The sequence below is a fragment of the Rhagoletis pomonella genome, unplaced genomic scaffold (genome assembly GCF_013731165.1).
Source record: "Rhagoletis pomonella isolate Grant_MI unplaced genomic scaffold, Rhpom_1.0 Rhpom_scaffold_00004, whole genome shotgun sequence".
Taxonomy (NCBI): domain Eukaryota; kingdom Metazoa; phylum Arthropoda; class Insecta; order Diptera; family Tephritidae; genus Rhagoletis; species Rhagoletis pomonella.
Window position 1 is genome coordinate 9,959,887 of NW_023458558.1, and position 12,467 is coordinate 9,972,353.

The following is a 12,467-nucleotide window of genomic DNA, read 5'->3' on the forward strand; positions in this document are numbered from 1 at the left end:
AAAGCTTCTGGAAATATTTTACAAACTACCACGCGCGATTATTAAAAACAAAAACGTCCAAACACAATGAGATATCAGTTATGGGACAATACTTTTTTCGATTATTATCTATAAAATTAGAGCCGACACTGATTTGTTCGTGATTTGGTTCTTGGTTTAAGATAAACTACGTAGTTTCAACTTAATTTACTGAGAGACTTTACAAGGCGAAATTACATAGTTTGTACTTAATTTATGCGTAAATTAAGATTGACCTCTAAATTACGCTAATGGGAACATAGTTTTAAGCGTACGTGTTAAAATAATTTGACATCTGTAGTCCGCACCCCGTCGTATCCGATGTGTTCCAAGCTTTAGACATGGGTGATAGCGCAATTTTTATGGCGCTGGCTCAATAGCACCGGCACCACCTTTGGTGTCAGCGCACCATATACAGTTCAATACGAGCGTGAGCGTGAGCTTTTTATTTTGACCAATATCTGCGTTATTACTCAACTTTTTGCCATAGTTGAGACATGAAAAGATAGAGAATTAAAATATCTTTCAGAATTATAGAATAAAAACTAATTTGTGCGTACGCAAAGCATTTGCATGTTAACGGCAAATTTTCACCGATGTGTGTGAGCGTCCATAAGGATACAAATGGAATTCTTTGCCTTTGCGATTGTTCACGCTTACGCTCGCATTGAACTGTATATCAAGTCCGTCACTGCTGACGCCGCGTTTACACAAGACAAGACCAATGAGAATATGAACATAATTTAAACAATGTTTGAGTAAAGTAGGCATCCAGACAATAAACTGTCTTCGAAAAGCCAAAGACAGTGATGAAGACATCAAAAGAAGTGGGAATATATTAGTAAAAAAAAGAGAATGTTTTGTTGTCAGTACCGGTAACCGCCTATGCTAACGTCCTGAAATTTGACACAGCAACATATGTTGTCAATACCGTACTTACGGACTTATTTTCAGTTTGAATTATTTGACGTATTAGTCAGTCATGAGTATCTCATCTATACTTACAAATACATATGCATATGTTTTATAAATGAAAATCGAAGTCCCTTTTTCGGTCTATTTTCAAAAGCTACTGAGGAGGAGACTTGGTAGAATTAGAATTAATCAATCCGGTATTAACGTTCATAATTCGATTTTAAGTTTTCCTGTAAATTCGCTATAAATTATGCTGGGGGAGTTCAAAATAGTAATTCGCATAAAGGATTTAGTATTGGTGACAGGTAAAATTCAATAGTGTATGAAAAAAGATGTCGAATTTCGACAACTAGGCGATACTACTATTATAAAATGCGTGAACTAGAAAAGGGCAAGAAGGCAAAAATATGCCCTTTTATAGGGTTGAGTGTAACATCAAACACATTTGGCACCTGGCAAGGGCAACATTTTTTGGAGAAACGAAATCACCATAAAACATTTGTATTGATCATATGTGTATCTGTGTGATAAAGCGAGCTCCTGGCCATGTTGCCGTGATTAGTCATGTCACTGTCACTTGCTTTTAGCTTATTTACATGAAAAAATGTCAGCACTTTTGAACTTGACAGTTTCTAAGAAAACAGTAAATTGATTTTAATTTGCAGTTTTTTTGGAAAAAATAGCAGTGCTACAAAAAACGTGATTTTTTAACATTGAATTAAATGTATAATGCTACTTTAAGTATATTAAGTTTCACAAAAAAAATTAAAAAAAAAAAACAATTGGGTATCTTGGGTGAAATTCCTGATTAGCTTAGTTATGTAGCTAAAGAAAGATCGAAAAATTGGAATATAATATTTTTTCTTAAATTAATTTTCTTTTAATGTTTGGATGTTATTGTCTTAAGAATAATATTTTTTTGATTTCATTTATTTTTTAGGCACTTTTTTATTTTTTTCTTTCTTAAATTAAATAGTTTTCTTTTTATAAGCTTTCGTTAAACTTACACTGTATGTATGTATATATGTTTGTTAGAGGGCAAATCGTGCAATAACTTTCCCACCAACTTCACGACGACCTAGAGACTTAAAATTTCTCAGTTGGCTCAGAACCCGATGACAATGCGATACGAAAAATGAGTTAAGTCGATAGGTGGCGCAGGAGTTGAGATATTTGAAAACCCCATATTTATAGTCTATAGTACAGTTGGTTCATGTTTAGAATGTATATTAACTATATGAAAGGAAATAACTCTACTAAAAAGTTTGCCAATAGGTGACGCACGCGTAGATATATTTCGTATTTATAGTCCGATTTTGTTCATATTTAGAAAGCTTGCTCTAAATATATTCGTTTTTACAGAATGAAATTTTTTTAAGGGAAACTATTTTTAACTTCTTTTAATTTTTAGAAGGTTATTTTATTTATTTTCTCTTTTTTTATGTAGTTTATTTTTCTTTTGTAAATTACCTATTCTTTTGATTTTTTGAATTTATTTTTTTAAAAAGAAAATATTTTTTTTAGTTCATTTAATTTTTAAAAATATTTTTATTTTTTGCTTTATTTTCATTTTAGTTTTTTCCCCTTTTAAAATTGATTTTCTTTTACTTCTATTAATTTTTATTGTTTTGAATAGAAAAATATATATGTTTTTTTTTCATTAATTAAATTTTTATAAAACTTATTGTTAAAAGGCGAACAGAACAGTTAGCAGATCTTTCAAAAGTCAAAAGACAGCAAAGAGCTTTCAAGATACATATGTAGTTGCCAAAATTGACAATTGTCTTACGAAAGTCTGGCTGACTTCCAAAACGTCAGTTGCCGAGCTACAAAATATTGACAATGTATACTTTTCCAAAACGCATAAGAAAAGTTATCGAAACGCATCGCCAGAGCAATTAGTGCATCAGAAACAATGTTGATGCTTCGTTTGTTATTGGTTACCACTGGTGTTTTAAAAATGTAGATTTCAGAAAAAATGTTCATTGCTATTTTGAATATTTAAAATATGCAATGTATATGGTTGCAATGTGTCGCAACTCTGCATATACAAACAGTTTGAATACCGCAGTATAACAGTTTCCAAACATTGCATTAATACGTTGCCAGAATTGGCGTGTAAGTTTTGTTTCGGGTGCATTTCGTGTTTTTTTGTGGCACTGTGCTTTTGCTTGATTTTAAAAAATTTGCTTAAAAAATTACTGTATACTAATACTTTTGCATAAAAGTGGTTGTCAGCTCAACTTATGTGCATATTTACACACATATCTACATATAATTAAAAAGATATGTGGGAAAGAAAAATCACAATGTCGCCTGCTCAAAAATCTGACCTGACTGTTTTCGTCGTCTGCCAACCTGATCTAAACGAACGGCCATCCGTCTAAAGGACACTGGTGTCCATGCAATTTAATCTCAGCTTTATATACAGGATAAAAACTTTGTTATTCCTTAGGCTAACAAACATAAAGTATATGTACATGCATACATATAGTATATGTGTGGCTTTTGTACATACATACATACATAAATATGCAAGTATGAAAAATGTTCAAAACGTACATATGTATGCACCCACGTGCGATTGTGCGTACTTTCGAAAATATTGTGGCATATTGAAATAAACGTTTATGTCAGTAATGTGCTTAAGCTAAGCAAATTTATAGTCTGACATTGGATTAACGAAAACACCAGCCAGGAGAAAACCTTACTGCTTAAGCACACAGAATCCCTTACGAAGTAGTAAGCGAAGTTCTGTAGCGTGTAACGTAGACGTTCATAATACTAAATATGTTTAAAGAAAAATTCTCTGTCACTAAGTGGCTGTAGTCTGGGGCGCTACTGGCTGACTGAATGCTTTGTGTGACGTTAAAACTTGGCGGCAGTGTTGCCACTGCCTTAGCCTTTAAAGTATCCATAAAAAATCGAAAACTGTATCCAAATGTATCCACCGAAAAGAGCCGACATTTTTACACAGTGCATCTATGGAAAACAAACCTCGGCCCCATAGCAAACTTATTAACATGTCGTCAGTACTTTCCCATCCTTAGACACGGATTTGGGACCGTAGTTATAGTCAAAATTAAGTCGACTCTAAAGTCAATTGCATCTTTCTGACATAATTTTCCATGAGATATCTGTCAAAAAAAAGCTACAAATAACTTTAGTGTGGACTTAATTTGGACTATCACTACAGGCCTTTGTTTCCCAGATTTGTTTCTAAGAATGGGAAAATACTGACTACAACTACAGGCCAAAGTTTCCGCTTGTTCGATGATTATTTCTACGATTAGGCGCAAGAATGTTTCCTAGTCTATCAAAAGAATACTAATTTAAACTAATTTTGACCTGTTACATTTAGTTCAGTAAATTGTTATTTCCAGCTATTATGGCTACAATATTTTTGAATGAAACTATTGGATCGGGAGCTATCCAAAATGTATTCAACAAAGTGTGATTGAATTTGACATTGCTCTCAGAAGAACCATCCTATAAAGTCAAATTGAAATTTTTTTTATGCATTTTGAATCGCCTGTTTATATTTTTCGGCATAATAGCACCTCAAAAGAGAGCGTACCTGTGTTGCCAATCACATTTTGTTTAATACAACTTGGAGCTATCTATGAAATTAAGAAAAAATCTCAAAAACTTGTATTTGTCTAAAAATTCCGCCTTCAAGAAAAATGTCTATTTCCAGCTTGTTTGAATTCCCGCTTAACGACATATAACTGAAAATTTAGAAGTTATAAATTGTTTTTAGTGCGGTCAAGTTATATTTAGTTGAAAATTAGTCATCGGCATGGTTGTCAATTTCGCTTGACTGATAGGAGAAGGGTTGCTCGGGATGTAAAAGTTAATTTCTCGATGTTACATTTAACTACAGGTCGGTAAACTTTTTAAAATTTGCTAAGTACTTGGTGGGGTTAAATGCAAGTTTATGTAGTTAAAAATTAAATTTTTCAAAGTGAAAAATATAGGGGGAAATTTCTTGCTTGGAGGATGAGCAGCCAACTGTTAAAAACCTTATAATAGCTCGTACATAAATAAAAAGAAATACTCCTTCAACTTACAAGTACTTATGGGAAAAGGTATACAAATTTACACTGAGGGAAAAAACGTCGTATCCCTCAAAATTTTTAGGCGAAAATGTATCCAATTGGATACATATGCATCAAAACGGCAACACTGTTTGGTGGCCACTTAGTGCTCAAACCAAATGAGAACTTTCACACGTATTGAGCTGCCTTTGCTACTTATATCTACATATGTACATACCCTGCAGAGTTATCAATTGATAAAAAATAACCCACTTGTAGTTAGCTTTTTTGCGGGATTTCTATAAAGTATATAACTTGTAGTTAGCTAAAAAAGGCTAACTTGAAACTAGTTGACAAGTAATGCAGGACTAATGAAGGAGATTGTTTTTTTTAACGCGTTTCTATTTAAATATTCTGCACTTCGCAAATACTTTTTCGAATTGAGGACAAATAAAAGGTAGATAAAATTTTCATATTATCATTTTGACGGAGTTCGAATATGTGACCACCGACAGCAGAATATGAAAACAAATATGGAATATAATAAAAAAAAAAAATAAAGTAAAAAAAAAAATAAAAAAATATTTTATTTTTCCTGTTGATACTTTATGTCCAAAAGTAGTTAGTTACATCAAACCACCCTTGACTATTTAGCGGAAATCGCCATAGAAATATAGTCACCGTCAAAGAAAATATACAGATAATAAGTGACTTTAAGCTCCTTCCTAATCAACTTAAAGTTACCTTATAGTTAGATACATTTCCTGCAGCGAAGTGTATTAAAGTGTAAGCAATGCGGCTGCTAGGTGGTTATACATCAATTTGAAGTTAGTTGCTATATTAGAAGAAATAAATTAACTTTTGGGCGGTAATTGGTTGAGCTATGCCGTACTGGGTTTGTTGGCTCGATTCCATTTCGACTTGGCTAATTTAATTTTTCGATGGTTTAAGTGGGATTTCCAATGGACATTCGACGTGGCAACAATGTACATACTTACGTTAACGCCAGCCGACGCATCTACAAACAATGTTGTATGTATATGTATATATGTATATTAATATTTCATGAAGTCGTGCCATAGGAAGTTTACTTTGTGACTACTAATTAAGTAATAAAGTTTTGTCATTAAGAAATCAATAAGGCAAGTCAATCATGTGTTATTAGAACAATTGTGTAGTCACTTCAAGACTGGTTGCCTTCCGGCTCACTGATCGATGTTGTAATGGGGCGACCCACTTGAGCCTGATTGAGTCACAGCTTTATTGATTTATAACATTGTTTATGTTTTTTTTTGATGCTTTGTTTAATTAGTTGAATCTAGACGTTTCTTTGCATTGCTGCCTCCAAATATGTTCCCAATTCACGTTTCGTGATTAGAAACGTGTTTACACAAATTCCATTTGTGCTTTGTGCGGCAGCTATTAATTTGGCCAAAACCTTCAAATTTTTTATAAAAACTTTATTAGGGGTCTTTACATTTTTGTTTAATTATTTTATTTTTCATTTCATGAGCTGAACAAAAGCGACCTCCATTAAAAAACTGCTATTAAAGGGTGTAGTTCCTTCAAGAACTGCATTTTGACGTAAAACGTCTTTACTGGCGGGAATGAAGTGAAAATTCGAAACTGTAACAATTACTTGCTGACGAATTCCTGATACTCAGCGCTTCGACTATGGAGGAACTCAAATACTTTAGTTTTAGCAAGGCCAAAGTCACTAGTGATGGCACGATTAATCGAATAACCGATTATAATCGGTTATTTTCATTCGGTTAACGATTTAATTGTATCGAAATTTTCCTTTCGATTAATCGAACGATTAACCGATTAATTTTCAAAATAATCGAAAAGAAACCATAGAAAATTGACTACTTTACTCACAGAATGAGTTGGGATGTTTTTTACATTCTCGCATTCTGCAAGTTTTTTAAACGATAGTTTTGCCAAAAACCGCAACACAAGCTTAATTTAAGTAGCTACTAAAAAATCATAACGCAGGTATGCACATGTTTTCATTTTATTTTCCGAATTCGGTGTTGCCATTTTCTTCTTTTTTATGTGGAACAAAATAAGCACCAAGGCTTTGCAGAGTAGCCCCGAGTATTTAAAAAAAAATGCTTTGGCTGTTACGTAACACATGTATATATATGTAGATACTGTATATACTTAGTTATTCCATAATTTGGCGCGCTCGCTAACGGTGGAGAAAATTTATTACTAACTCTTTGTCATTCAAAACAAAACAGTACAAGTGCAACAAGGCTAAAAATTACCAACAACACTGAAAAAGAATACTGAGTTAGCAACGAAAGTACGGATTTAAGACGAATATGTATGTAGAGTCTACATGTTTGTATTTATGTGTGCTTTTCACTGCACTCAGCGCGAAATTGTGCTTTGTTGTAACACAAAATTATGGAATTCAGGATATGATATTTATATTTTGTTTCATGTTTTTGGACATAAATTTACGTAAATGTCGCATTACCCGGGTTATAAATAGGAGCACTTACACATACATACTAGTTGTTCTTGCTGTTACTTTCCATTACGCATTTTACTTTTGGGTTAAATTTGCATTCTTTTTAAGTTTAGTTATATTAAAAATTAAAAGTTTGTAGTGCTTATAATAATTATACGACCGCTTCATATGTACATATCGGCGACTGAGTGGAAGATGGACCTATCTCGGTAGCCGGTTTGAAAATTCCCTATCTCGGAAAATTTTTCAAGAACGCCCTACTTCGGAGTTTGATTTAAGATTGCAATTTCTCTTGGTTGAAAAAAGCCTTATCTCAACTGAAAATATGCTGAGATAGAACGTTTTTCAACCAAATTCTGAAATAGTATGTTCTTGAAAAGCTTTCTGAGATAGGGCGTTTTCGAACTGACTGCCGAGATAGGTCGACCTTCCAATCAGCTGTTGATATGAACAAGTTTTGACTATTAATTTTTTTTTTTTAACTTTTTTTTTCAAAAATATAGTTGATTCTATATCTGTCAAAAACCATATCAACTGATGTTTCAAACTGTGAACTAATTAAAAAAATCACCAATGCTTCAGCAAAATTTCACTTTTCTAAAAAGCGAGAAATTTATAAACCGAAATAGAAAAATAAATAGTCAAAACTTGTCAATATGTGGGTGTCGTATAGTTCTGATAAGCACTATAGCTTGTGTCCTTCGTAATTCGCATGTGGTTTGTCTCGGTTTATATGTTGTCAGTTTTTCAATTTTAAAAAGTAAATAAAAATTCAATATAAAGTAATATTTCTACTCTTTACAATGCTTAAACCAAACTTTCGAGGTCTAGGCTACTCAGCCCTATTCTATCTCTCTCCCGCTCTTCACACCTATAACCACACACACATCTGCTGAACGCTGGACCTCTCCAATAGAAGTGGCTCAATTTTGAAAATTAAACATCCCTTCTTTCTGACCCACTCGAGTTTTGCTCTTTTTTGCTATGATGCCCCACTGCCGTTCCAATTTCTTGCCACTCACCTACTTTGCGTTTATATGCGGCGACCATAGCAAATTGCCTACATTTAAATTTATAAAAAAAAAATGTAATTTTGTCCTTTCTTGCAGTTGTTGCTATTGTTTTTTCTTTTCTTTCTACTTATGTATGTATATCCTATGCATTGTTTCCTCTCTTTTTTTTTGTATTTATTTCTGTTATTGTTGTTGTTGTTGTTGCTGCTGCCGCTGCTGTCACTCGTTGATGTCACTATGAATCCTGTCAGCATTTTAATTCTTTTGCTCCTTGACATTTTTTATGCACAAATGTTTCCTTTTCAATTTCTCATGCCTTTGCATAACGTCCTCTAGCGTCAGCCCTTGTCCATTGCTTCTGTCCGCACTATTTAGTGTTTTGTTTGGGTGAGTGAATAAATTTGTAACAATTCATTGCAATTCATTTTGTCTCTATTATCCTGGTGGGCTTCCTGTTCATTTTTATACATACATATGTACATATATCAGTGTGTGTTTCATTTTGTGTTCACTTTCTTTTGGCTCTTTTCTATTCGTCAACTCTTCTCTTGTCTACGGTTTCCTTGGCAACGGCGTAGCTATACATATTAACCTAAGTAATTCAAGGACATACTACATACATATAGACATATATTTTACCCCTTTCCTTTGTAAATTCTATTCCATAAATATGATTTATTCTACGGGTCTCTTGCTCTTATTTATATATTTACATACATACATACATAAATATGTACCATGTTTGCTGAAAACGCATTTTTTGCAGTGCTGTTATAAAATGTTTTTGTTTTCCTTTGGGAAGCTCCTCCGTTAGAGAAATGAGAGAAGAGATATACATAAATAAGCTACGCACAATAAATTCAACAACAAGTTTTAAGTCTCTAAGGAGATACGTCGACTGAAAAAGTAAAGCTCTTCGCTTCTAAATACAACTTTTAATTTTCTATAACTACTTGAAAGAACGACAAATCCCACCAAACAATTTGTGTTGCCAGCAATAAGAAAACGTGTCGCCCTCGGAAACAAATTTATTGCCGGTAATATTGCCATCGAATCGATTTCCTATTACCGGTCGCTCTAAAACGTCCGCCGAAGGCAACTCGTCTGGGCGAGTCGTTTTCTTATTACCTGAATGAGTCCTTTTCTTATCGCTTCAGGCGATTTTTTGGAATAATTTTATTCTTTTTAATACTTCATTTATTTTTTTGTACCAAATTGCAACTTACAATCGGAATTAATTCATTTTCTCGCTGTGCGACTTTCTATTTTTTCAATCTTGTCCTTGGGCATAATTTAGATGCTTTTGGCCAATACTATTGACGCCATATTCATAAGTTTCGGAATTTTTGAGAACTTTTTTTATTCAAAATTGACATGAACGAAGTGATGTTGCCGATTTGTCACCACAGCAATAAATCGGTGAGTCGCCAATTTGTTGCCATTGACGATTGTTGCCTATTTCTCATGTTTTGCATGGTGGGATAGAACTTGTTAAAAAAGTACGTATGTATGTATTTGTATTCTACAAACGTCATATATAAGTGTATATATATGTACACATATCGTCGCCTGGGTAAAAGATTGACGTATGTTAATTTCGGCAGGTTGTAGGAAATCGCGATTGAAGTTTGTGGAATGCAATTTCTCAAAAACGCCAAGATAGATTTTCTCCAAAGTCTCTGAAAATATTACTAGTTCACAAAATTCTTAAATTATTCAATTTGCAGTGCTTATTGTTAATTAGTTTTGAGTTTGTCAAATTTGGCAGCCATATTTTATGAAATACGACAAAATGTGATCAAAATTTTTATTAAATTAACGACACTTTTTACTCAATATCTCGGAAACTAAAGTAGATATCCAAAAATGGAGAAAGCCATTTTTAAGATATTGATTGGTTTAATATGACTGCGTCACTAACTAAATGTTATTGAAAAAATTGTAGTCAATATCTCGGTAACTAAAGGAGATATCTAAAAACTGATAACACCAATCGAAAGCCCTTATTTGAGAATATATAACTGCAGCTATAACTAAAAATCGTTAAAATTGCGCTTACGATAATATTTTACTCAGGCGACGATATGTATGTGTGTATGTACCTAAGAGTATGCACATTAGGGTGATCAAAAAAAAAGTAAAATTTAAATGCTCTCATCCCCTGGGATTGTTTTATACCAAAAAAATATACCCCACCTTACAACGTTTTTTATTTTGAAATCAAAAAATATTTATAGGTTGCTCAAAGCACTCAAAGTTTTCCATGTATTTTATATGGGCAAAAAAAAACTTTTTGTAGAAATGGTATAGAATTCTTGAACTTCCAGTACTAATACCCAATTGTTTATTTAATCATTGTTCAATACTAAGGACTTTTTGTGGCGCCCTCATTGCATTTTCAATGGTTTTTGGCGGACCTATAAAATATAGTACTATAATAAAAGTGTTAAACAAACAGCAGGGTACTATTATCTAGAGCTCTTGAAATTGTTCGAATAATTCGATTATTCGAACATTCGAACGTTCGAATGGCAATTGTTTGTACAATTGGAAATCGAATGTTACTATTCGAATAGTTGATTCTCTTCGATTATTCGAATAGTCGCAAAGCTACGATTATTCGAATACCTTCTTAAAATCGAATATTCGATCGTTGTAAAAAGTGTTATTTGTCAAAAAAAAAAATAAGAATTTATAAATTTTGTGTGTTTTTGTGAACATGAGTGCAAGAAAACTAAGTTGGGTGTGGAGTTTTTTTACGAAATGCAGTGATGGTAAGCAAGTTACCTGCTCCATTTGTGGAGCAGTCCTTAGTTTCCACCACTCCACTTCCTCGCTAAGCACTCACTTGAAACAAGTCCATAAGAAGGAACCGATTCGTGGTGGTGGCATGTAAGTACAAATAAAGAAAAATATAAGTTATAAGTAAAATATAGAGCACAAGCTTGTTACACATATATAGAACACCGGACACGAATATCGATGCAACAAGTGGTGAATGCGTTGAAACGCAGGCGAGCACCTCGGGTGGCCGTAAGAGAAAAAAGCACGACACCGTTCATGACTGCACATTTGAACGTCAGGAATTGATATCTCGTGGAGTGGCACGCCTAATCGCAAGTAACATGTTACCAATCTCTTTCGTTTCCTCTGAAGGCTTTCGCGACTTTATGAAGTTATTGGAACCGGGATACAAAGTTCCCTCTCAACAAAGTATACTCTCACGTTTACAATTGTTTTATAATGACGTAAGAGAAAAAATTGCAAACGATTTGGCGGAGGTAGAAAGCGCATCAATTTCAGTGGACGAATGGACATCAAGAACTCAAGATTGTTATTTATCAGTCGAAGCCCAGTATATTGACAAAAATAGTGAATTGTGCAAAGTTACACTTTGTAACGAGCAACTAGAAGGTAAATCTGTTAAAATAACTACCTTGTATGTAGATATATAAAATGAACACATACACTCATACATACATGCATAATTTGTGTTTTAATTTTAAGACATGTCAATTGTTTAAATAATTTGTATTTATAGACCGACCAAATGCAGAAAACATTGCATCGGCAATAGAAGTAGTTTTAGCCGATTGGAACATTTCCGACAAAACGCAAGCGATAACGCACGACAGTGCATCAGTCATGAATGCAGCAGCGCAACAACTTTTTAATATAGGGGACAGCATCAAGTGCAGCGCTCACCTTTTGCAGCTTGTGATAAAAGACGCATTAGCAGCTGTACCTGATTACGATAAAATTTGCAAAAAAAGGACGAAATTTAACAGCACATTTTCATCGCTCAAATATTGCCAAAACTGCACTAGTAAACCGCCAAGTACAGTTGGGGATAAAGGAAAATCGACTCATACAATGCTGCGAAACACGTTGGAATTCCAAATATTACATGTGTGAGAGGCTGCTTTTGAATCGAAATGCAATCTGCCTAGTTTTATCAGATAAAACCGTTACAAAAACTTGCGATGCGCTGAGGCTAGAAAT

General features: G+C 33.5%; 1 protein-coding gene across 1 annotated transcript; it reads left to right on the forward strand.

Moving 5' to 3' along the window:
• The first annotated feature begins 11,148 nt into the window (after nucleotides 1–11,148).
• Nucleotides 11,149–12,380, forward strand: LOC118738043. The gene is made up of 3 exons (XM_036468932.1): nucleotides 11,149–11,357; nucleotides 11,428–11,879; nucleotides 12,007–12,380. The coding sequence occupies exons 1-3, from the start codon at nucleotides 11,185–11,187 to the stop codon at nucleotides 12,378–12,380; spliced, it is 999 nt and encodes a 332-aa protein (XP_036324825.1). The 5' UTR covers nucleotides 11,149–11,184.
• Nucleotides 12,381–12,467: the final 87 nt, after the last annotated feature.